The sequence below is a fragment of the Eublepharis macularius genome, chromosome 6, assembly GCF_028583425.1.
Source record: "Eublepharis macularius isolate TG4126 chromosome 6, MPM_Emac_v1.0, whole genome shotgun sequence".
NCBI classification, from domain to species: domain Eukaryota; kingdom Metazoa; phylum Chordata; class Lepidosauria; order Squamata; family Eublepharidae; genus Eublepharis; species Eublepharis macularius.
In genome coordinates, this window is record NC_072795.1 from 89,599,764 (window position 1) to 89,625,934 (window position 26,171).

Sequence of the window (26,171 nt, forward strand, 5' to 3'; positions counted from 1 at the left end):
TGGATTTTGTATGTCTCTCATAATGTAGCTGACCCAAATGCAAAATCCTGTTAGCTGACAAGTATATTTCTGCTTACTACTGATTTTAGGAAAAGTGCTGCGCTGTCAGGCTATAACACAGCTTTGTATTGTAGAGTGGTAGGTGTGGTAGACAGATCTTTAAACATTTTATGTTGGTTGTTGAAATGTGTAATATTTCCTTTCTGGTTTGACTTGTGCTGAAATGAAGAATTTAGTTGAATATCTTTAGTTTATTGCTTTTCCTGAGAGTCTTGGTGCTATTGAAATTTGAGCTCTTACGAAAAATTGAAAGCTGAATTAAGATCATTGTTACTTGAAAGCAGTCAAGGTAAAATGTTAGTCTCTATCTAATGCTTGGCTGTAGTACAATTAACATTTAAATTAAAAATATGAAGTTAGTTTCCTAAATATGCCTGTCATTCTTGTTTCCTTGGCTTGGAGTGAATGTAATTTTTCAGCATCAACATAGATTTTTGATGTAATTTTGTACTGAATCTTTATTCTGCAGTTAACTGATGCTGCTTTTCCTAGAATGACTTATTTTTCTCATTTGTAACTAATGTGCAGACTGCAATATTCAGCTGCAAGCTAACTTTAAAAAATAAGTCTGTTTTAAAAAATCTGTTTTCTCAATTGAGATTATTAGTGTCGAATTGTCTTATAACGTATATGCAACACAACCAAGGGATCTGTAAACCTGGTAATATCTCCTTCCTTATTTTCTAAAAAAGGTTATGCTATTGGTTTAGGAAAAAGAGAACTAATATTGAGAGAGATTGCAGAGGACTTGAATCTTCCAGTGGAATTTTGTCCCTTGCTGTCCTCTCATTGTGCCAGTACTTACTCCCTGCCCACCCTCCGTTATCCAGCTGTTGAATACTGTTTGCTGCTGAGCCAAAGCATTCATTTTTGGGATTGAGTGCTAGTGCTGAGGTTGACGTCCATTACTGGGGACAAAACTATGCTGGCTGCTATGCCGTCTGAGCTGTTACTGTTAGGTAGCTTATGCCACACAAGGTTATATAATGAGGAGGAAAGGTAGAGTTCAAATGGGCCTATTCAAGTTCATTGCTTATGTGACTGCTGAGAAGTGGTATCTTTCCTGGCCTTAAGGTGAGAAGATTTGGAGAGTCATAGAACAGGTTGAGGTGCCTCCAGTGTCTTCCAGGGAAGATGAAGAAAAGATAGATCACAGAGGCAAGAACCGTAATTTGATACTGTTTAACACCCCCCTCCCCAACATAGTAAAGCACTCTTGCTTTATCCAGTCATGCATGTGCAGTCTGCTTTCAGATGAGAGACAGCATAAAGATGTGGCAGCACAGTGTTTCCTTGAGATACTTAGTAAAGAGCTGTGGATGCTGTGTGTGTACTATATTTTGGCAGTGACCCTATGCCTGAGTTGTAGAAATAGTTTATACTCATTATAGACAATTAAGAAAGTGCCTGATGACAAGACTTGTATAAATCCCAATTCTGCATGTATAAACACTCACTCCAAATATAGCATGTGGGACATGGAGTATATACAAAGCAAATACATGTAACTTGAGGAATCCAAACAGAAATGATTATAAATGATCATAAGGGGCCTGTTTGCTCTTGGTTGTCTTTTGGGAGACATGCTGAAGGTAGCCTTCTGTGCAAATGCATTGGACATGGTTCCTCTGTGAAAGGTTGCTATGCTACATATGCACTTAGATTACTCACTGCTATTTTTAAACTCTCTCAAGGCAGGGCACGTTCCGAGCTTAGTTGTTTTGCAGGAGTCTCTTTCAAGAATTTTTGATGTCCCTAGAAGGAGTGGGAGATTGAGTTATATATAATAAGCCATGTAGGGTTTAGGTTAAGTGACATTGGACTGAACAAGCCTTCATTCCACTTCTTGAATATATAGGGCACCTCATATTTGAGTTATGCTCAAAGCTTTGCCATTTGAAAAATAATGCATGTACAGAGGGATTTGGGGTTGATGTCTGCCTTGTTAATGTTGAAATTGTTAATGAGATCATGGCACTGACTCTCCTCAGTGCCAGCTTTAGCAAGGGAGTGTGTGTGTTTGTGTTGCTGTGTTGCCAGGGAATACCACTGGGATAAAATTACAACAGTTCTATACCATTAACTTGAAAGTACTCAGACTTTCAATGCGATGCCAGGTCTTTAAAAGGTATATTAGAGATATGCATTATAAGATTCTGGAGGGATATCTGTGTTAGTCTGTTACATCAAAAGCAAGTCTGTTGTGTCACTTTAAAGACGAATTGAGTTTGTGGACTAGAATGCACTTCTGACTAAGATTTATCTTACTTCGTGTGCTCTGCTTCACAAAATCTTATGCAACAATAATTTTTTAGTTTATATGGTGCCATTTTTGTATTTTTGTAATACTGTTCCAGTATGTTATCTTCAGACAGATATTCTTACCAAAAACCAATAATGTTCTGAGCTCTGCTATCTTTTCCCTCTCCATATATTCTTTTTAGGTGTATATTTGCCTTTGTTATGGGAACAGAGTTTTTGTTGGAAAAGCCCTATTGCTCTGGGCTACACACGGGGCCACTTCTCTGCTTTGGTTGCCATGGAGAATGATGGCTATGGCAATCGAGGTGCTGGTGCTAACTTGAACACTGATGATGATGTTACTATTACTTTTTTACCATTGGTTGACAGTGAAAGGAAGCTGCTGCACATTCACTTCCTGTCTGCTCAAGAGGTAAGAAACATTAAGCTCTTCTAACTGGTTCAAGTAAGTGCCCAAAACTTATATTAGCGGAGAAATACCTCAGAAATGAACATGAACTTTTGACTGGGGAGCAGAGGTGTAAAATTTTCAGATTAAAAACCACAAAAAAGTTTTTTCCCACTTTTTGCACGTGGTGGTGGGGGGAAGAAATGTAGTGAAAAATTTAAAAATATGCAGTACTTACTGTCCTATCAAACCCAAACTAATTTACTGCTTTAACTACATAAAATTAATAATTAATTACTTAGCATATAAAATTGCAATATTTGACATAATTATGGAATTCAAGTTATAAATGCCTTAGTTTTTTACAAGCAGAATTGCAAATATACCCAATACTTGAGAGAAACAAGCTGATGCACCCTATGCTACCTCAGCATATCTTAAGTTTTGCTATCTGAAAGTTAGAAAAATAGGAGTGAAACAGAAAACACAAGTTTTGTGGTAAGTAACATAAAATACATTACTTGGCCAGAAAAAGGGCCACACATGCACAACGGCCTTTTTTTTTTAATATGGGCAATTTTTGCTGCGTTTGGTCCCATATCTCTTTGGGTTTGCTTCTGAATTTTGGATGATTAATTCACCCTTCAGATTTCAGTATGGCATTTGATTCGGTTTCGTTTTCCCGGCCATGTCGGACGCTCCTCTCCGCAGGTCCGGGAGGAAACGTCCGAGCAGCCTGACCGGGCGGTTGGCCTGCGAGGGTTAACCCCCAGGACTCCCAGTGAGGGGGTCAGGGTCCGGAGCGCGGCGGGAAGAACCCCCTGAAAGCAATGCAGGGGGTAAATTGCCCGTTTGCTCCAACGGAGGCCGGTAGACTTGCGCAGCACATTGCGTGCTGCCGGGCCATGGAGAACAGCAATAAGCAGATTTAAGGTGAAAACCTGTAAGTAAGCGAATCCCTTCTGATTTCTAAGCGTATGCGAAGGATTGGTGGGAGTTGAAGCTAAGAAGGCGCGGATTTCTTGCCCTTCACGGAGTTTTGGAACTTAGCTGGGCCCCCCCCCCAAGATGGCGACGAAAAAGCAGAGCCCTGCGATGAGTAAATCGGTGATGGCGATGTTACAGGGGAAGGGGGAAACTCTGGAAGAGATGGTCAGACGAGCAGTCTTTGAAGCTATGCAGCCCTTTGTAGCGAAGTTAAATGAAATGGGGCAAAAGGTTGATTCAGTGGAAAGCGAAGTGAAAACCATTAAAGAAACAGCGTCTGGAGCAGAGCAGTCTGCACGTGAAAACGTAGTACTCATGAAAGCAACAAGTAAAGAAGTGAAGCTCTTGGAGAATCAAATAATAGGATTACAAGTGGACCGTGCCCAAATGGTACTGTGTCTTCAGAATGTAAAAGAGGAGCAAAGTGAAAATTTAAAAGATTTGGTATCGGAACTTTTGGCGTCATTCGCAAGGGCAACTAAAGAAGAGTTAAAAAAGCGATATTCTGGAAGTCCGTCGGACATCTTCAAAATATGCAATGAAGCGTCAGCTGCCTCACGAGATTATTATTGACTTTTCATCTAAGAAGACTTGGGACACCATCTTATATAATTCGTATAATGTGGACTTGGACTATCTGGGCAATAAGGTTAAGATATTGAAGGACGTTCCATTTTTGGCTCGTAATAGAAGATTTAAATATAAAAGACTTGCGGCTTTCCTGAGGAAATGTGAAGTAAAATACAAATGGTTGTTTCCGGAAGGCATCTGGTTCAGATACAAGGATCAAACCTACAAGATAACATCGGAAGTACAGCTGAGAGACTTTTTGTTTAATCATCAGGAGTTTCAGCAAGAAGAAAGTCCAAAGCCTGAAGGGGAGAGTGGGGGGGAGGAGGGAACGAGCGCAGCTATTGTAGCTGCGCAGAGAGAACTGAGACCGAGACGCGGGGGGGGGGGGGGGAAGAAGACCTGATCCTGAATGTAGTCTGTATTTTATAAGATCTACCAATCTGATAGCATATTAGAAAGTTAACTTTAAAGAAAAATTGCAGTATGAAGGGAATACAAGACATGTAGATGTAGTGTGTGTTTTCTGTTTATATGTTGCTCTTCCCTTTTCCCCAGTTCCCTTTTTCCTTTATATTTTTGTAGTTTTTTGTAGTTTTCTATGTTAGAAATTAAAAATAAAATTTTTTTATAAAAAAAAAAAATTTCAGTATGGCATTTCAAGGGTTCTCTTCTGAGTTTTCTCCTTGCACAGAAAAAACGCAGGCAGAAAATTCGGAAGAGAACGCTTGAAATACTACATTGATATCTGAAGTTAATCTCTGGAATTCAGAAGGAAAACAAGAGATATGGAGCCAAATGTGACAAAAATCGCCTGTGGAAAAAAGGCCAATAAAACTAGTAGCACATTTTTTAAAGATATTTTTTAACAATAGGGGAATACAAAAAAGAAAATTAAAGATACACATTAAACTAGTAGCATATTTCGTTAAGCAGTTAAACTTTAGAACATTAAAGCATTGAACTATTCAGTGAGTGTTATCAGCATACACAGTATGGCATTTTAATTGTATACAAAATTAGTCACATTTAAAAATAAAAAATACCAGCATCTCAAGTCTCTGATCAGAATCAGTTTTTGAAACTTTTGATTCTGAACCTCATGCAACTCTTTGGAAAACTTGAAATTTGCATGAATTGAAACAAATTTCTGGATTTGGTGTGATTGTTTCCAAATATGGACCGGTTTCTTTCACGTGCTGCAGAGAAAATATGGAAATATGAAGCAGGTGTGAAGTAACAGGAGTCAGGGCCGGTGTTGTACAGAGGGCTTGCCACCGTGTTGCAGGAGGAATATGTTTGGCAGAGTCCCAGATTGCACTCCTACCCCAAATTCCTGATGATATCCTGTATTCTGCAATGTTAGAGAGAATCTTTCTGACATAGAATCCCAAGAGTGTTGTTTGTTTGCTAATCTAGTCAAATGCAGCAGGAATGCTATCATTACTGACGTTATTATGTTTGAATGGGAGATTTACAGCTGCATGAATTAGTTGGCAACAAAATTCTTCTCATTTTTGAAATCTTTCACCTTTCTTTCTTCCAAACTTGTAAGTGGTGATATGCTTAGATTGTCAAATACAATCCTCACCTTAGAGGATTGTATTGGACAAATTGTATTTGACAAATCGTAGATTGTCAAATACAATCCTCACCTATTGCACAGAGATTTTCTCTGTGCAATAAGGTGAGGATTGTGACAACAGTGTGCTGCCTGGTTCAGATACAGCGATTGCTGAAGAAATTGGATGTAGAACCTTCAGAGAGTTTTGCAGCTGAACCCAGAAGAGGCCTTTCTCAAGAACAATGTTTCATACACTCTTGGCTACATTAAGATCTTCTATTATAACTATTTCTTGAAGAGCTTTCTTTTTTAGTAAACTCTCAGATGATTATGACACCACCCCATATAGTTTTACTACAAAGTTTGAATGTCATTATTCTTTCCAATATTGTCTTTTGCTGCTTCTTAAAAGACTGCAGCTACAATATGAGTATACTTTACATATTTTGTAATTTCTTTTGTTGTTCTGAAGACCTTTTCCAGTGTTTCCAACTTCTTGAAATCACTGAGAAGCAGATTTAGGCCATGGTAAACACATCCAGTTGCAGTATCTACTGTGATTTTTCATGCCGCTTTCTTATTACTTGCATTGTAGCCACCAAAGCAAATACTTTACCTCTCCCAACCTTTTCTGTGAACTTCACATATTTTATTACAAATGTATTCTGTGGTGCGTCTATTCTCTCCTGTTTCAACACTTTTGTAAAACACTTGTTAAGGTGTTATCACAAATTTATGATTCCTTCTCCCCAAATGTATTCCCCCCCCCCATTTGTAAGTACTGCAAAACACAACGTTTTACTGATTTTTTTCGTGCACAGCTTGCATTGCATATTCATACTCAGATTGTAGAAGAGGTTTTCTCAAAGAGTATCTACTGGGCAAGTGATATGATGGTCATAGTAATTTGAATACTTCCTGCCATATATTTTCAGTGATTGAAAATGGTTTCCCAGAGGCTCTTGCAAGAACTTGGTCAGCTTTTTCTTGCTGTATAGATGTCATCTCATCTATAAATGAAGTACTTGTAAGGGTTTTTTTTCATGCTGTTGATGGGGTATCAATTCACCATCACCAGATGAAATTGACTGGGCAATGCTTTGTAATGCAGCTGTCACAGAAGCAACAGGGCTTCTGGATCAACACCACTTGGTATTACTACCACTGTCACCCACCTTACTTGCTTCTGAAAGTTTTTTTTTAATGTCTGCAGGGCATGTTCAGCATGTAAGGATGTGTTTGGTCGTGCTGTGTTTGGACATACATACTTCATTTGGCAGTGTTTGTACAATACAGTTTCTTCCCCAGAAGGATTTGAAGCGTCAAAAAGCTTTCGTATCTCAGAAGATGGCCACTTCATTTTGCTGAGGAAGGGCGAATGAAGGATATTTAATGATGCCATGCAAACAGCATGCCATTTTTTGTAACAGGGGCCTCCCCAGCAAGACAGATTGTGAATCCTTTCTCTGCGAGCTCATGGCTAAAGTTAAAGAGTGACTTGTTCAGAAAGTATTAGTGGTAGAAATAAATTAAAATTATATAAAACATATATCAAACTACAGTGATTAAACTATGAGTACAGTTTTATATTGATTCACAATAAACTGAAACTCTTACATTTCAATAATAATACCTGCACAGCTAGATGTGGTTCCTGCTAATCCTGTCTTCTGTGCCTTCTGGTTAGAAAGAGCTCAGCTCTTAGTGGAATGTTTGTAGTTTTTCTCTGAGGCTTTGGTGCTTTTCTGCACCATCTCCTTTTGATCTGTTTCCGCCTCCAGCAAAGTAGGGCAATAAGCTACTTGTTCCCCAATCTGAGATTATGTATGTCACAGTGGTTTGAGGAAGAGATGAAAAGATCAACCCCAAGGGCAAAGTCAGGTCAAAAGGATAACAAAAAGCAGGCAACAGTTGAGAAACAATGAAAGCCCTGCATGGTCCTCTCAAGAAGGTTAGGTATCCATCTAGGTGCAGGTAGGTAGCTGTGCTCTTCTGCAGTAGAATAGCAGCAGGATTTGAGTGCAGCCGTACCTTAGAGACCAACAAAATCTGGTTGGACTCTAAGGTATGACTGGACTCAGATCTGCCTGGGTGCAGAAATACATCTTGGGTTTAAGAGCTTTGAAAAATGGAAACAGAGATCCTAGACAAAACAGAAAAACAACTTCCCCCCCTGAAATTTTCTTGTTTTTTCTGGGCCTTCATATTTTTATTTGGAAGAGGATATATTTTGAAAGCAAGTTTTAGTACCTTCTTTGTGTTGTGAGTCAAATTAGTATCAGCGCCTTTCTGTTCAGCTATTTTTCAAAAAATTGTATGAACCTTTCGGAAGAGTCTGCAGAGACTTTCTTAGCAACAGTATCTTGACAAACCACCACGAGTTCCTGGATAGTGCGTTTGGTATGATACAAGCACTTAAATTTCTGTAAGCATGAAGTGGAAATTAGAGGGCATGCAGAAAGTTACAAGACTGCTTAATAAGAATTAACTGTGCCATTGTAGCCTCATTAAAGAGCATACCACTAGAGTAGTTGAAACAATGGATTTTAATTAACCTGTTCAATGCTTTTCTTATGGGTTGAATAGGCATTCTAATCAGCTTCAGTCATGTTTGTTTATAAAACCTATTGCTCACCCATATAAACTTACGTGCAATGAGAAGAGGTAATCTTTATGTAGTCTGAAAGAATCTGATGTTGATTACAGTCAGCTAGTTTGTTGAAGGAACTGTCTTTTTTAAGTTGGTAATATAAATTGAACTGTATCCTAACTGTGTATCTCTCTTTGAAGATCGGTAATGAGGAACAACAAGAGAAGCTACTCAGGGAGTGGCTGGACTGTTGTGTGACAGAAGGTCGAGTCCTAGTTGCTATGCAGAAAAGCTCTCGCCGGCGCAACCATCCTCTGGTAACACAGATGGTAGAGAAGTGGCTAGATCGCTATAGACAAATCCGCCCCTGCACGTCCCTTTCAGATGGTGAGGAAGATGAAGATGATGATGATGAATGAGAAAAATGGAGATGCCTGAATGAGCATATTGTGTGGTGGCACCCCAGAGTCTGGGGCATGCTCTAGTAGTTTCTTACATAATGACCCACTTGTAGCAGGAAGCATCCTGAATAGGATTTTTAATCAGCATGGGGAGAATCCAGAAACTCACCTGATATGTGAAGATGGCTACGTTGGTTGGACAACCATTTGTTTAAAAAAAATCCTAATTTTATTACCTAGACAGAAAGCATTTTTCTTTCCAGTTGTACATCTGTCTATAAATGTACCGCATGTGGTCATGTAAGAAAGTTGTGTAATAGGAAAAAGTATTACCAGCATCTTAAAATTACTGAAGAATTTTTTTTGAACAAGGGCACTTAAAAAGCACATAATATAGATGGGCATCTGTTCCTTTTAAGACTTACAGTAAACTTGGTTATTTTGCACCGCATTTTAAGCAGTCTGACACACTTCCTTGAAAGACCACTTTATATATGAAATCTTACTGTTGCCCAGCTTAGATCATGTGGCTTTTTTTTGTTGATGCCATATATCCAGAGTAAGTCAGATGTATGAATAAGTTCATTATTTTATTGAAGTTTGAGTTACTGTTGTGCCCATTATAATAAAATGAAATATTAAAGGGAAAAAAACACCTCTGGAAGGGATGATAAATTTTGATTGAGTGAACCTTTTATTTTCTGTAAAGGTTTCTCTTGCTGTCTATTAATGCTTTGTATCATTTCTTTTGAGATAGTTTGTTTTCCTTCCAGCCTGCTAGTCAAAGAAGTTTCTCTATTCAAGAGAGCTATATGGTAAACAATTGTGTGAAATTTGCTACATCAGAATTGAACTGAGAATTGCATTTTGTCCAAACCCGATTTTGCTGTGACTTGTACAATAGAAATTACTATTTTATGAAGCCTCCCCCTCACTCCCTGCAAGTTAAAATCGTCTCCATTGAGGAACACTCCTTGGTCATTAAAATCAAGTGAGAAAGCACTTTGGCAGTTTTCCTTAAAAGCCTTCATTCTAAAATTGTTTTAAAGTACTGTATGTTATCTTTTCTTGGTATGTAAACGATGGCAATTTTTTTTTTTTGCATGTTGATTGATTCTGGCCATGTTGGAAGATGTACGTTTCCTAAAAGTACAAGTTCAGAGTATATTCTCCAGTAGAAAAATCTTCTATTATACTTGATAACTTTAGCCATGCTATCTTGAAAGGATATAGTCTATTTAGATCCTCACTTTAAAAACACTAAAGGCAAATAGTTTTGTATGTAAAAAGCAGATCTTGATAAGCACTTTTTGAAGATATAATGATGGTGAAAATGATGACGGGGGAACTTTTTGCAGCAGATTTTCCTCGTTTAATAAGAATCTGGAAAGAAGCCCTACATAATATTTTTACATAGTTCTTTAAAAAAAAAGATGGCTCCAGGAACCATTCAGAATGTAATGCTTTTAAATAATTGTGGCTCAGATGGTGTTGAAAATCTTCACAAGTAATCTTGGCAACAAACCTACATTAAAATTTCTTCAACTGATGACACTAAAGAAATTAATATTGCTCACCTCTGACACAGAAATGTGAAATGTGTATTTCTTTCGGTTTGCAGTTCTCTCTGATAAGACATATTTCCTAAACGATGGAATTTCTCTTCTAAAGCATGTTCTGCTTTAAAGGTACAATTCTAAGGGGTTTTTTTTTCAAATACAATCAAGGTAAGTTAATACCTTGTTTTTAGGCTTAATTCCAACCTTCAATAAAATGTCCGTATTTCTGGACAAGTGGAATAAGTTAGACAGTTCGTCATTACTTGAAATGATGTTGTTATACCCAACTTCTTAGTTGCTGTGCTGTGTTAAGCACTGGTAGCTTTTCTTAGGGAGCTGCAGCGGTCTTAAATGTACCTTTATTGGCAGTTATTGATTCCCATATTTGAAAATAAGTCTCTAGCCACCTTTCTGTCATTGCAGTTACAGAGTGTGATGTTTCTGCAGACCTCCCTCCTGGTTGAGAGCATTTGGCTGCTGGCTATTGATGGGAATAAAATTAAAACTCTGATTTTTTTTCTTTTACTGGCTCATATCTCGAGATGCTATACAGCTACACAGGTACTAACAAGCCAAGTAACTTCTTGTTGTCTCTACACATCCCTATGGTAATCAGGGGAGACTAGTAGTTTTATGGGCTGCAACACCAGTAGCTGTTACTCAACTGTTATTCTCCTGCAAGCAGTGTCTGCATCTTGATCATTGATTGTCCCCTTACCTGGTACAATCACACACACCCCACACCCCCGCCAGATTTTGGGCTTTCTCTTTCTCTAAGCATTTTTCAAATCTGCAACTGATTTTGTTCCACTATCTCTTCAAAATGAAAGGGCAAATCGCAGAAGTCTGTGAGTTTTCTATAGTATTGTTTGTGGTGTTACATTAGAACACATTAAAAAATATTTCATATTGTGGTTGCTTTTTTGAGCTGCATTAGATATCATTTCCTGCCCTGCTTGAAGTACCTGTATGAATATATTTCCCCCCACACGTTCTTTTGTTGCCTGTTTTGGCTTCAGAGCCTGCTGCTCCTCTTCTTTTTAAAAAAAACTCCCACTAAGTCAGTGCTAATAGTAAGTCGGTGCTAATGAAGAGTAATGGTGGATAGCATGAAATGCCTTCTGTTCTTCACTCCCACCTTTTTCGGTCCTAATATTTTAGTATTTGTCACAGCACAGCAGAACCGTTTTCAAAATTACCTGTGTTCCATAAACTCTTTTATTTAGCGGCTTGCCCTATTTATCATACTAAGATGGCTTCCAATACCGCCACAATTAAAATTGCTAGCACCTGGAAGCAACTGGAAGTTTACTTCCCATCAAGCAAGTTTTTGTGCCAGAGGTTTCTAGCATTATCTCCTGGTTGTAGAAGAGCCTGCCACAAGTTGGACTGTTCTCTTAAGTATCCATTGTTACCAATATTTACACCACCACTCTGGAATGCCAGTGCTTTATTTAAAAGCAAAGTTCCAAAAAAAGCTGCTTCTAAAAAAATCACTAATGTCAGTGTAAATGTTTTGTTATTTCACTTTCATTTGTGTGGCTTCCTCAGTGTTCTCTGTAACATCCATGTTTCTTCTCCTGATTGCTCTATGCTGGTGTCTATGGTAAGTTATTCATATTTGCAGTGTTAGATAATTGCCACAGCTATGAAGTTCATTCCCTTGAACATGTTCAAAGCTGGTAATGTGCTTTTCCATTAACTTAAAACAAAACAAATACAAGTTTTGTAACAATGGTTTGCTTTCTATTTCTGTCTCAGTACATGTTCTCCACTTTACTTCATGTAGTCTCTACTGTACATTTGGAGTCATTTTAAGAGACCAAAGATAAGCTATTCAAATACCATGAGTGGTCACATTGTCTGGACTTCTGTGAGACTGTGGGTAGAAATAATGTAGACATTGTTTATTATGGATTATCATGGATGTTTATTATGGATTATCATGAATTATCATGGATCCAGCTCTTTCTATTGCATTTACAGTTGTGTCTTTATGGCACTCCAGTTTGCAGGATCTGAACAAGTCTGTTAATGATAGGATGTTTTGGAGGTCTTTCATTCGTAGGATCGCCATAGGTCAGAGGCAATGTGACGGCACATAACACACATACTTTATGGCTACCATTCTATCCATTGAAGCTATTAATTTGATGAAGTTTGGGTGACATGGGCATGGGGTGGAAACTACTTACCTAAGTCATGTAATTTTCTGAAGGTTACAGATAAAGTGGAAGTTCATAAATGATACAGTACTTTTCCTAAGTATTTTGAGTGGTCCATATGTTGTATAATAATACGTTGGAGTCACTCAATGACATTACATAACTGGTTGGACATGAATCAGGGCCTTCCTCTTTCCCAACATGCAATCTTGGTCACTGTCTTATTCTACAGCAGCACTCATTTGTACTGCATGAGCTGCCAGCTCAGATAGGCAGCAACTGTTGAACGACGCAGTGGTTTTTAACCATCCTCATGTGGCACCCTGAAACAATTTGCATAACATGTATGATCCCTACCGTTTGTGAGCAGACTGGGAAATGTTCTTTCTTTAATGCTGGATCCCTAACATGCAAACCTGGGTCATGTGGTCACCTTATGTGGAGTGAGAACCATGGTAGCTCACACTTCTGCTTTCTTAAACTGGCCTTTCTTTTATAAGAAGAGGAGGCCTACATGCAAATAAGTTGGAGATTTCTCTTTGCCTTCTATTGAAGGTTAGATGGCAGAATATGAGGTTGGAAGACAGTCCCAGTCTTACTGAGACATGACTTACTCCTGAACAAGCCCCTAGGTGGTTGTATATGGTGAGAATTATAATTTGTAACCTTAAACCAGAGTTTTAGGGGAACTGTCTGTTCCTATTGTCAATAACATGACACCATTTTGATGTGCATTTTAATTTCTGTTTGAGTGCTATTGTTTCTCGCTGAGCTTGCTTTGTCCATCTGGAGCTCAAGATATAATAATTTCTCTAAAGAATGATTACATTTTGGAAGCCTAAGACCAGTGGTGGACAATTACCTTGTTTCATTTAGAGCCCAAAGAAGTAATGCAGCATTGGTCATTCACACAAATTGACCATATATTCTCCAACTTGAATAGGGTCAAGGATATTGAGGTCCAGGGTCCAGCTCAAATTATAGAAATTGTCACTTTTTATTGAAAACTGCACTGAACGCTATATGTCCACCTTTACAATAAACAAATACAGTAACGGTAACACACTAAAACAAAACATATTCCTGGTAGCCATTGGTTCTGGTTTTTTTTTCTGTTTGGGACAGCTTTTAAAACTTTTATCACAGAAACAGGAATGTACCCATACAAAGGCTCAGAATAGGCCATCTTTTTCAACAAAAAGGCGATGATTCACAAAAGACTATGAATATAACATGTAACTAGTTGATACAAATCTAATAGGATTTGTTAAAATCAGTCACATCTAATAACACATTTTGAAGTGTTCTTGTATAAAATATCACATGAAGAAAAGAAGACTTCCATGTCTAAAAAAGTGGGTTTTGTTCATACAGTCTGACAAGTTACCATAAAAAGTGTTTTTTTTTCCTGAGACATAAGGAAATGCAACATTATTCTTGAACCCTTTCCAGCTCAAGACTTTTCCACTCAATAAAATAGCTGTGGCTTTAAAACTGAGAAAAATATATCTGAGTATAAATGTGAGACTTAACACTTTCATTTTTGCATCATCGGCACATGTTATTGAATGTACAGCTACTTTATTAAGTGTATCTTGCAGAAGAAGCAACCGCTCCTGTGGCGAAAAGGCAGCTAGTTTAATGCAAGCCTTCTCCCCCCACCCCTGCTCCTACCAGGATTCCTGACCTACATGACTAGTTAAATTTGAGTAGCATCCCTCCAATACATTATTGGCCATATACAACTGCAATAAGAAAACCTGTTCCCCAATTTCTGGGTTAACTTTCCTCAAGCTGTACAAGGAGGAGCCAGGTAAGTGAGGAAGGAAAGGGCTGAAGTCACATGATGGTTTCCTCTTAAATATCATGTAAGTTTTGTTAGGACTGTTGGACATGTTTTAAGCAGCAGGCTACTTCAATCACCTGCCATTTCCCCAAAGGGGAATAAATATATACTATTTTGTGATCGATGTAAAGATGAAGGAAACTTAAACACACAATAACAGAAGGTGATAGTAATGTATCATCATATCCTAGTTTTCAGTGCTTCAGTAAGCAGGTGACTTCTTCTGGGATCCCCCTCCCTCCCCCAAGTCTTGACTCCTATATCTCTTGTTTCTTGTAGTTAACACTGGAACATCATGATGCATTAGTCCAAAATCAACCATTTCAAATTTTGTATGAAATTCCTGTCAGTTTGTGTATAATTTTCTTTTCCAATGTCTCTTGGTCCCAAATTGGAGTGCTTAAAATTATCTGCTATTGCTCATTGGGATGTTCCCTGTTGTCCCCATGTTTTGAGGGCTGATTAGGAGATGGAGCTTGGGAAGGATGTGCCACAGTCGGAAGATTATGGGTAACAGGAATTCCTCCAGGAATGATACCTTCCATAGCTGCCGGAATGCCACCTGGTGTAACGCTCACCATGCCTGGTGGATATCTAGGAAAAGATTGATTTCTCAGTTACAAGACAGCAATGAACAAGCATTCTCTAGAAAGAATGGTTTCGAGTAGAAGTGCAAAAGAAAATGAGGGTCCTCCTTGGACATTCTTCACCAACCACCAGCAGTAAGATCATGCATTGTGTTATCTTTAGTGCAAAAATCTGCCCGTGAAAACCTTCCAGCATGCTGGAAAGTGGTAACAGAGATTACTACCCATTCAACGTGTTCCTTTTCCACACTGCTTTATTCACGCCATTGCAACACGTGCAGTTCTTATCCTTTAAACAGCTGCAGAATACAGATTTCCCCCATCAAAAGGGGGCGCAGACATCAATATATTAACAAATCACAATTGCCACAGCCTGCTTTCGCTCTTATTAATGCGAGAGAAAATACGATTCATACAGTTAGTTCAGTCATACTCCACATGGGCAACTGAAACTCCTCAGATATGGGGCACTTTTTTTTCTCTCCACAACATTTGTTTAAATAGTCTGATGTAGTATCCCATCATTGGACCTCTAACTTGATTAATTTCAATCTTGAAAAGGGCATTTTTTAATTCTTTGTAACTCGGCATGCAGAACACAGCTGGAAGACACAGAGGCCCAGCTTCCTCCTCTTCCACATCAGTGGTGTTGCACTGCTGGCGCTTGAACCTTAAGGTAGTTCTAAAGAACCACAAAATCAGTTTTTTGAAATCAAGGGGTAAATATGCTTGTTTTCCATCTAAGGCTAGCTATCTTTCTACATGTCAAGCTGCTTTTGAAACAGGAATTTTAAAAAACTGACATGGGTCTGAAGGCACTTGTTTAAAGAAAAAAACGCAGTCAAATTCTAGGAGAATTCCCATGTGTTGGCTATTTAGCTCTTGGTGTCCCAACTTAAGATAGGGTGGGGTGAGAAAAATCACCATCTTCACCAACCATTATTTTTTGTACAAAGTATAAAATGGGTTAGGATTATTCCCCTCTTTTGCAAAGTGAAGGGACTGTAGGAAAATTGATCAATAGCATCTTTGATACTTTCAAATCTAGTTTCAGACCCAAGCTGCCTAATTTACACACTACATCTGCTAGCAGAAATGGTTCAGACAAATAAACTGAAGCAAAAATTTCCATTAATTCATGCTACTCTTGCAAAGAAAATAAATGGATGATTGCTGTCCATTTATTGTGCTGAATTTAATTTCTTTCTCTGGTGCTTGGTAGTTTGTTTTAGTGAACTTAAGAGAATTTGGGTGGGAAGAAACGGAACTAACGCACAAATCTTCCATTAACCAATCAAACAGCTCTTGCATGAGAAACGAATTGTGCTCACAGGTTTTCATAGACAATTAGGGGATCCCATCATTCTCCATGGATAGTGCCTTCCCTCCAGCCTAAGAAGCCTTCTTCCAACTAAAGTGGCTTTTTCTCCCATGAAAGAGACACCTGAGTTGGAGGAAGCCTTCAAACTTTCCTCAGTGGTGGTAGGACAGAGTTAGGATCCTTCACAGTGTCTTCGCAACCACAGCGATGGTTCAAATACAGACTCCTGTTTATTTTTACTGAAACAGACAAACCACCTGCTTACTAGTGCTTACTCGAGCTTGGAAATTTCTTTATTCCATATAAAGAGCTGGTTTAATTTGCCTGAGCGATTCCATTTTCTGATTATGGTGCAATTGCTACTGTAAGGTTCAACCCTCCTTTCCAATTCCGTTAGTGATTGGACTAGATTATGCTGCCTTGAAGGTTACTACAGAGAAGTAAATGTTTAACTGCGCTTCTTGAATATCAGTTGGCATCTTCTCAATAATGTGAGGATGTCAATCAGTAAAACATTGATTAACCAATGGGGGAGGGGAGGGATGGATAGGGAAACACACCAAATGAACCACAGCCCTCTTTATGGGAATGTCAAAATGTAAAAGTCCCTGTTCTGCTATGCTACATAATTGGGGGGCTAAGTGTGGCAAAGGTGTGCCTATACCCACTCTGCAAGTGAGAATTTTCACCCACTGCATTCTTCATTGAAACCAGTGAAAAACAACCAAACAAACAAAACAAATGCGAAGGAATGCAAAACCAAAACGAATGTGTTTGCAAACAAACTATGGAGAAACATTTAGTACAGTCTTAGCAAATCTTAGCATCAAGATTTGCATGGGTAGGAAGCTGGCTATACTCCTTAGTAGCTCTTTGGGCTTTCCTAACCCTAAATTGTACAAAAAGAAAATCACAGAAAGCTAGTAGATTGATGAGGGCACTCTTATATTGCTAATATTTCAGCACAAATAACAAGCCTTTAAAACCAGAAGTGCATGTCCGTGCTGAACTCTCCCATTCTCGACTGCATCCAGGTTTAGTAGGTTAATACCAGCCTGGATGATATGATTTCACCGGCTGATTTCTTCTCGAGTATTAAATAATCTCTTCATCATTTGAGTAAAAACTCTTGACACACACTCAGGAGTGTTTGATTTGCAGTTTTTGGGTCACCATTATGAATAAAGGTGCCTTGGTGCCAACTCTTGGTCTGGGTCTTATCTGACAGATAAGAGCTATCAACATTTGTAATCTTAAGACCACTGAAAACAAATTCTGTCTGAATGTCATTCATTCCTGCTGTGTAAGGATACTAAGAAAAAAAAAGATAACTGCAACATTTACAATATTGCACCTGTTGTTGCAGAATGTGATCTGCATTTAGAGCTGCAGAAATACTAACAGACAAGCTTTATAATCACTACAAAAGATCACCATATTAAAGAGTTTAAGCTTGAGGCTAAGAACAATGCTTTTTTAAAATAAGTGGGATATTGCTGATCTTTTAAGGAAAAGCAACTGATGGTTCATTTTAAGATAAACAGAGAATGCAATCTTCATCAAGAAGCTTCAGATTCCCTCTAATAGAAAGAATAATATCTGTGGGCATAATCTAGCCATGGTTAAACACTTTAAATCCCACTGAGTGCAATGGAAGAATTAAGCACTTGATGTTTTTTCTTTGAAATTAATTAGACTAAAAGTGATTAGCTTTGGTTGGGTTGTGCTCTAAATCTTCCTAGTTTTCATTATATTAAATTCTATATAATTCCAGAGACACTTATGTGTCTAGCGCTTCTGCATGCACATGGGGGAGAAGGAGGAGGAGTCTGATTTTGCTGTTCAGTGTCAGACCCTCAGTCTACACAGAGAGGACCCTGATAGTTGGAGAGCTTGGTTTAGCTACCAACAGGAGGAAAGTTGGAAATTTTCCTATCATGCACTTCTCTAAATCCAGAGCTACACTTAGGGGCAGCTATATTTACCGGAGAAACGAAGTTGAAAGATATCTTGCAAGTCAATTCAACCCCAAACATATCTTGCCATCCTCCTTCATTGAAATGAGTTGCATGTTTTACAAATCAACCTTTCTTAACAACAGAAGAATGTATCATAAACAATACTAGGCATACCCTATACAGGAGAAAAGGTTGAAATTCTGTACTGATTTTACTGTTTGTCTACATTCTGCAGCCGGCACAAATCATGCATGTCATGGTAATGAGCATATTCCTGCATAATCTAATTTGCTTTTGCCAGTTGGGGGGAGGCAATGAGTTACAGGTCACTTAACCAGTGGAAATTATTCTGAGACCCTTGTTTTTAAGATTTCGTTAAGTAATGCACACTTCCTTTCAATATAATTTCACAGCCTTAAGGGCTAGAAACATATTGGTTTTAACATATGATAGCATTTGGGCAGCACAGTACTACGGTATATACTTCTACTCAAAAAACATAAAACATGATAGGCCCAGGCCTATCCGTGAGTGACATGGATCTCCTAAGGTGCTGTGCCTGTGAGTCAGCACAGGGGACAAACCACCACCGCAAGTCTCAGAAGATTACCTTATCTGCCTGTGTGCTACCACTCCACTCAGTAAGTTTGAAGCCTTCCTGCACTGGCTTTTCCTCTAGCTAAAGAGACACTTGCTGAATGAAGGATTGAAGCTATCACCACTTAGTGCAGTTATGAACGGCACAGTGCTGATCTTGTCTACACTTGAACTTTGCATACCTATGCCATAGACTACACCTCTTGCATTTCATTATCTTTAGAGTCCCCTAGGCTGACAAGGTGAGTTTTACGGTGTAAACGGATAGGAACATTTATGTGAGGATGGTCATATAAATAGATTATTTAGGATAATGAACAGCAAATGGCAGAGAGAGAGAGAGAGAGTGTACGCTTTTCCAGATGATAGAGCAGCCATTTTCAAGTAAATATTTTGATAGGCAAAGTAGCCTTTTGAATAACTACAATAAGCTCTTCTATCCCAAACACTAAACTGATGCACAGAGAAGGAAAAACAACCACACTTTATAGTTCTTTAAATGACATGTAAAATACTATAGGAGGAGACTGTTCATTTTATCTCCTAAATCTCAGTTATAAAAGGTGCCCAGAGTTTTGCGATCTTGGTCACCCATCAGCAGGTGGTAGCAGAAACCATGACAAATTGGATCATCTAATAAAAAGAAAGGAACTAAAAGACTGATACCTAGGTGACTTTTGTAGGGCACAAGGAACAAAAAAGAGTGCTCAAAATCACAGAAGAGTTGCCTGGAAAAAATAGCCCAAACTAAACAGCACAACTAGTTAGTTAAGAGTCTGATTCATGTGAAGGTGCAAGTATTCCCAGTAGATACATCACTTGTGCACAGGGAATCCTGTTTCTTTCCTACTCCTCTCCCTTGCACACAGTGGCCAGGATCCACTGGAGAACTTCCACGTGTACAAAAATGAGTTAATTTTTGCCAATTCTCTCCCAGTTCCTGGGGAAAACCTCTGGCTCCTCCCTCATGTTGCAGCATTTGGGGAAGCATTTCAGCGTGTGGCAGGGGAGAGAAGCAAGGAAATTGGTGCTTGGCAGACTGAAGACCCTCCCTGTAGACTAAAGCCACTGAATGCCTACAACATCACTGAGCTGGGGAGCTGAGCGTGAGAAATGCACAAGCTTTGCACTTCCACTACTGTCTTGATGCACTATTTTTAGGGTTCCATGGAACCCTAGGGTTTCCCAGGGACATTGTCAGAGATTCTGTGAGAAATCGTTGAATAAATAAATAATTTGAAATACTGTGAAAAATTCCAAATAATATCATGGTTATTAAGGTTATGTAAGCACTCTTTCCCTCTCCCTCCCTCCCTCCCTCTCTCCCCCCCCAGCAGTTCTTTACAAATTAATTTTTTTGACAATAATTTAGCAGTAATTGAATTGTGCTCCCCATCATCGAACATTTCTGTCTTGTAAACATTTTCCAGGTTCCTCAGAATTTGAATAATTAATTTAGGGGTTCCTCCATGGAAAAAAGATTGAGAAACATTGGCCTATATGTATACTAGGAGGTTAAAGACGGAGGCAGGGTTCTACTGAACCCTACGGGGCAGGGAAGGATCATATTTTACATTCTTGAGCTTGCCTTAAGGTTATTTAAACTTCTGGGGGGAATAAATTTACCTGCAGACAGGGTTCATTTCGAGGGGGAACGCACAGGAACGCAGTTCTGGCAGTTCCCCAAAGAGGTCACATGTCAGTTGGCCCTGCCTACCTGACTCTTGGCCGTTTTGGGCCCATTTCGGCCTGGATTGGGGCCGAAATGCCCTGGATCGGGCCTCTGGTAGGTGGTAGATCACTCTCCTGCTCATCAGTGGCCCGATCCTGACCATTTTGGGCCCCTTTTCAGCCCCTTTTTGCCATTTTGGGTCCAATTTTGGCACGGAATGACCAGGATTGGGTCCAAAACAGCCAGAATAGGTGATGTCAGGGGGTGTGGCATATACAAATTAGTTACACTAATGACACACTTCCGGTGATGGCAAGAGCTGCGGCATATGCTAATGAGTTATGCTAATGAGTTCCTCCACCTCTTTTTCTATGAAATGACCCCTGCCTGCAGATGTTTGCTTCCTCTTTTGTTTCAGGCTATGCAAATGCAGTGTTTGAGAACTAATATATCCCGAGGAATTTAAAACAATTTATTTTTAAAAAGGCATAACGTTCCCAAAATGGCACAACAAATGGTGGGGGAGAAGCTGGTCATGGACACTTGCTAAAAGGATTTTCTTTAAAACAAGAAAAACAACAACCAACAACAGTAAGAGGAAGACTGCCTTGAAGGAGGTTGTTTGAATTCTCCCACAACAACAAAGAAGTAAGACTTGCACATTAATAATATGTTACAGGTATTTTTTGGAAAGATACTTTAAAAGGTTCCACGGACCGACAGACTACTGCACTGTATAATATCTGACCATCCTGTGTGGCTTTTTTTGTCATAGATGCATATGAGGTATGGCCCCTTACATACTACTTGTGTTATTGTTCTGACATTTAAAACTTAAGTGATATCCTATCTCTCAGTCTGTACTAAGTTAATATCTGTAACAGTATACTAGTGCACTCATTCATGATGGTAGTGCTCCTATCTCTGCAGAAAGCCTTCCAAGTCCTTATGGAAAACCTTGGAGTTTTTTACTCCCACTAATGTAGTAAGTTGGCTAAAAGGTCTTCCATAATCTGCTTATGTCATGCAGAGGGGCAAGGGAATCATGGGTAAATTACTAAGATTCACTTGAAACTCCACAAAGGCCTTTTAGAGAAGCACAAAACGAATCTATAGTGCTTTTGTTACAGGTTCCACGTGCAATGGGATACTTGTGGAGATGTTATCTCAGAAACATCAATATTGTCTTGATGGGATAAAGAAGTGCCTTCAATGGAAGAGGACTGAAAGCCTAACAATACTTAGATCTTATATAAAGACCTCTTCAGAGATGTAGAATTTGCTAAATTCATTGGCTAAGCTCCATTCTTGCCTAAAGAATTGCAAATACATTCAGGGAAATCCTTTTCTCCATCTTACCTGTATGTGGCACCATTGAGCTCTGGATGAATTGCTTGCTGATCTATTACCGACCAAGGAGCTGTTGTGACAAAGAATTCCTTGTTCACACAGTTTCGTAGGCTTTCAGGGATGCGACCTGAGGCAGGAATGAATCAAATTCAAACTGACGTCAGGCACAATCTGTCTTACTGATATGCAGCAAATTACACACAACATGCTCATGTCCATTCTGATTATTATAAGGGGGGGGGGATACTTTGCTTTCCATCAAAATAGGAGAATGGTGCTGAAACTCTGACAGAATCTTCAACATCACTCAAGCATCCACTGGGTCAGAGCACTGCAGGGAAGGCACAAGAGGTGCAACATTCAAGTACAAAAAACATTATCAGATAAATAGCTATTAAAATAATTTATTTTTGATTGAAACCAGGGATTTTTTTCATGCTCTGGCAGACTACAGTAACTTTGAATACGACTACACTATAAAGCACTTTGCAAGACTCACTGGATAATACAGTTCACTGTTCATTTTCCAAGCCCCACTGGAATGAATGGGAGATGGTAGATATATCATGTCCCAGTTGCCAGTTACTCCTAAGAAGTATCAGCGAGGGAATGGCAGGCCACTGACCCAATGTAACTGAGGAGAGTGTCAAAAAACAAATCTAAACTTTAAAAACTTTATGGATACTATGACATATGTTGGAGGTAGATGGTACAGCAGTGGGCCTAGCACACTACGATACGTTTCAGAGAGACAGCTGTGTCAGTCTGTTGCAGCTAAAGGTCCTTTGTCACCTTAAAGATAGTTTTAGGTGGGCATCCATATTTGTTAACGGTAGAACAACGTCTGAATCCAGTAGCACCTTAAAGACCAATGAAGTTTTCCAGGGTTTATAAGCTTTTGTAAGTCGAAACTCACTTTGTCAGATACCCAAAATCTACAATCTGGAAAACTTTGTTGGTCTTTAAGGTGCTACTGCACTTACAGTTTGTTCTGTCACGTTCATGTTCCTGTCGATGTGATCATGCCCAGTTTGTGTTCCAGCCTGCAAGTCTGAAATTACTCTCTGAATGGCAGAAAATACCAAGTTTTGAGGCTGGCGTGCTCGAATTTCATTGTGGGGGGGAGTGGATATAAATGGGAAACAGGCTAACAAAATGATATTAAATTTATGGCTGATTTAAACATTACCTACCGCCTCCGAAGCAGATGAACACACTTACTAGGGTTGGTGCTCTATGGAGCAGATGTAATGTTCAAAATGTTGTTATCACATGCGCTGGCACATACATATGCAACCGATGTCTGGGATATACCTGGTATAGAAACACTATTCATAGGATAATCCCCTTTTAAATGCTTTACCTGCTGTATGGAGCACCAACACGGGTAAGCACTTTTGGGTGGCTTTCCAATGGGAGCCATTGCATGTAATGTTGACTCATGTTGTACCTGTGATTGCTCGCCGTATCTCCGTGGCAGCAGCTTCTCTCATCTCCAGTGAGGCCTGTTCGCTGTACCAAGCAGTGTGTGGTGTACAAATTAAATTAGGAGCATCTTTCAGTGGCCCCTGAGCAAAGCTAAAGGGAGAAAAAACAAAAGAAGAAAAATTCAGCTAGAAATTAAAACTCAGGAATACAGGCTTTCGCCTAGAAATTCCATTCAACCTTTTTCTTTCCTTTTGAGAAACCTTTAAATATAAGAATTTAAACTAGATACGCAGTTGTTGGTTTTTAAAGAGTTGGATCTTGGTTTCTCAGACCTAACTCTGTTTCCCTGCAGCGAATGTCTGGTAAAAAAATAAAGGAGAACACATTTGGGCTTGGAATGCTGCCGTGGAGGGGGCAGGAGAGGCAGGAAAGGCTCCTGCCTCTCCCAAGTCCCCACCCCCCACCCCATAGCAGCATTCCAAGTCCAAAGGGCTCTCCTTTATTTTTCCCTGAAGCTGCTGTGTGGCTGTAGGAAACCCGAGCTGGATCTGGAGAACTAGGACACAACATTTTTAAGAAACTGCATGTCCAGTTTGGCTCCAAAATGATCATTTAAGAGAGCTTAGAACTATCATACATGTTCTTTTCAGCTTCTTTTCTTAAATCTGAGTAAATTTTAATATTGCAAGCATCTCTAAATCAAGATACTACTGTGTAGGTTGGAAGCAAAGACCCACAAGTGGAGAGAAATTTTCCTCCCTCCCCTCAGTCCCGCCATGCCCCCTCTGCCCCCAAACAGTGATCCAGGGTTCAGGAGACTCCACAGAAACAACACTGGGCAATGGAAGGAGGGAGTAAGTCAAAACGTCACACTTTCTCAAGCAGCACACAGAGCTTTGTGCTCACAAAAATAGAAGATAGGTTCCAGCCCATTGTGTGCCTTTTCCTGCTGCCCGTTTAAAATAAAAATCAGTACTTTGTATCTCCCTTATTCCACAAGGCCTTCTGCTGGATCCTTCTTATGATTTTATATATTAGGATTGCCACAATTTAATCTGAAAGGAATTGCATTAGTAGAAGCAGAAAGATCAGGCATTTTAAGGAGCCTTGCCAATAGAAGCAAGCTAAAAACAAATGTATAAAATAATTAAAACCAACCAGAGAAGACATATGCGCTAGAACTGTCCCAGCTTAACAAGGATCTCTAAATGCTGACCCATGGTAAAACATTTTTCCATGTTTTAAAATGATGTCAGAGAGAGGGGATGTGTTCTACTAAAAAACCAACAACCCTTTTGTCTACGCTTGTTTCATATCTAATATCACTTTTAGCAGGAATATAGACACACACAGTCTTCTCACATAAGAATTCATACCCTTAGGATACACTGTTTAGAGTCCCCCATCACTCCCAGTAAGGCAGGTAAATTGCATGTAGGTGTGTGTTGCTTGTGTGCATAGAGGAGAAGATCTGGATGCCAGCTATAATATAGATTAAATGTAAGAAATATTTAATACACCATCTGGTTCATGCATGGACCACTTTGAACGAATTACAATGAGGCATCTTGACAGGATCCTGGCATTTGTGAAAGCCACTGCCTGTGTGCTGGGTCCTTGCTCATCTCGGCTGTTAAAATCAAGTAAGGACCACATAAATGAGCCCTGGAGGTCTATTGTAACTCAGGGCACCTTCCTCAGCTACTCAAACAGGTGGTTATCTGCCTGCTCATTAAAAAAAAATCCCTGACAAAAACAATGTGGCCAATTATTGCCCAGTCTCTAATCTGCCATTTCTGTGCAAAATGATTGAGAGAGCATTATCTGAGCAACTGCAGTACTCTACCCTTTTCAGTCTGGATTCAGGCCAGTCTATGGGTGATAGCTCTAGTAGCTTTAGTGGATGATCTCTGACTGAATATAGACAACGGCCATGTTTCATTATTGCTTCTCCTGGAACTATCTGCAGCCTTTGATACAATAGACTGTGCTATCTTGTTGAGGAGTTTGGAGGCAGAAGTGGGTATCAAAGCATGTACCTTGGACTGGTTTATGTAGTTTCTCATGGAACAGACTCAAAGGGTCACTGTTGGAGACCTGCTATCTCTAAGGTGTGAATTATCTAGCAGGGTTTCACAGAGTGCAATCTTACCCCCATCAAGACCTCTGCCTTCCCAATGAGCATCTATATTTGACCAGTTTCTGTTGGCCCTCCATGCATCTGACGAAGAGAACTGTGATTCTCGAAAGCTTATGCTACAGTAAAATTGATTAGTCTTAAAGGTGCTACTGGACTCTTTTTGATTTCGCTACTACAGACGGCTAACTCCTCCGGATCTCTTACCATGTTATTCATGTGTAAAGGCTTTGTAGCTATAGAGCCATCAATATGCAGATAACACCCAGCTCTGTATCTCACCATCCAAATCACTGTAGGATGCAGAAGAAATCTACGGTCGCTAGATGGGCAAAAGCTGGAAAGCTAACAAACTGAAACTGAACCCAGGCAAAATGGAAGTGATGCTCATTGAGAAGGCAGAGGTCTTGAAGGACACTGTACTCCCCACTTTCAATGGAGTTAGTCTGATCCTTGCAGACTCGGTTAAGAGACCCTAGGGCTTATACTGAATTCAGTACTACTGCTAGAAAAGTAAGTTAAGACAGCTGCAAAAAAATGCTTTCTACAACCTCAATCTAGCCTGGATGATGGACCCCTGCCTCAACATTGACCAATCTGGCCACCTGGATCCATGCCATAGTAACATCAAGACTTGGCTACTGTAATTCACTGTACATAGGTCTCCATTCTTAAGTTAATGCTGAGACTTCTGCTGCTGCAGCTCAGTTATTATCGGGAGCTGGGAAA

General features: G+C 39.4%; 2 protein-coding genes across 11 annotated transcripts in view; one reads left to right on the plus strand and one right to left on the minus strand.

Annotated features, from left to right (window-relative positions):
* ZRANB1 (zinc finger RANBP2-type containing 1) overlaps positions 1-12,118 on the plus strand; it is a 93,272-nt gene extending 81,154 nt beyond the window's left edge. For both annotated transcript variants that reach the window (XM_054983758.1, XM_054983759.1), the window contains 2 exons: positions 2,505-2,734; positions 8,622-12,118. In XM_054983758.1, the coding sequence (XP_054839733.1) occupies positions 2,505-2,734; positions 8,622-8,840 (449 nt within the window). In that variant the 3' untranslated portion in view covers positions 8,841-12,118. The remainder of the gene's footprint in view (positions 1-2,504; positions 2,735-8,621) is intronic.
* Positions 12,119-13,519: 1,401 nt separating this feature from the next.
* CTBP2 (C-terminal binding protein 2) overlaps positions 13,520-26,171 on the minus strand; it is a 280,138-nt gene continuing 267,486 nt past the window's right edge. For all 9 annotated transcript variants that reach the window (XM_054983757.1, XM_054983751.1, XM_054983752.1 and 6 more), the window contains 3 exons: positions 23,328-23,455; positions 21,887-22,004; positions 13,520-14,986 (listed from right to left, as the gene is read on the minus strand). In XM_054983757.1, the coding sequence (XP_054839732.1) occupies positions 14,806-14,986; positions 21,887-22,004; positions 23,328-23,455 (427 nt within the window). In that variant the 3' untranslated portion in view covers positions 13,520-14,805. The remainder of the gene's footprint in view (positions 14,987-21,886; positions 22,005-23,327; positions 23,456-26,171) is intronic.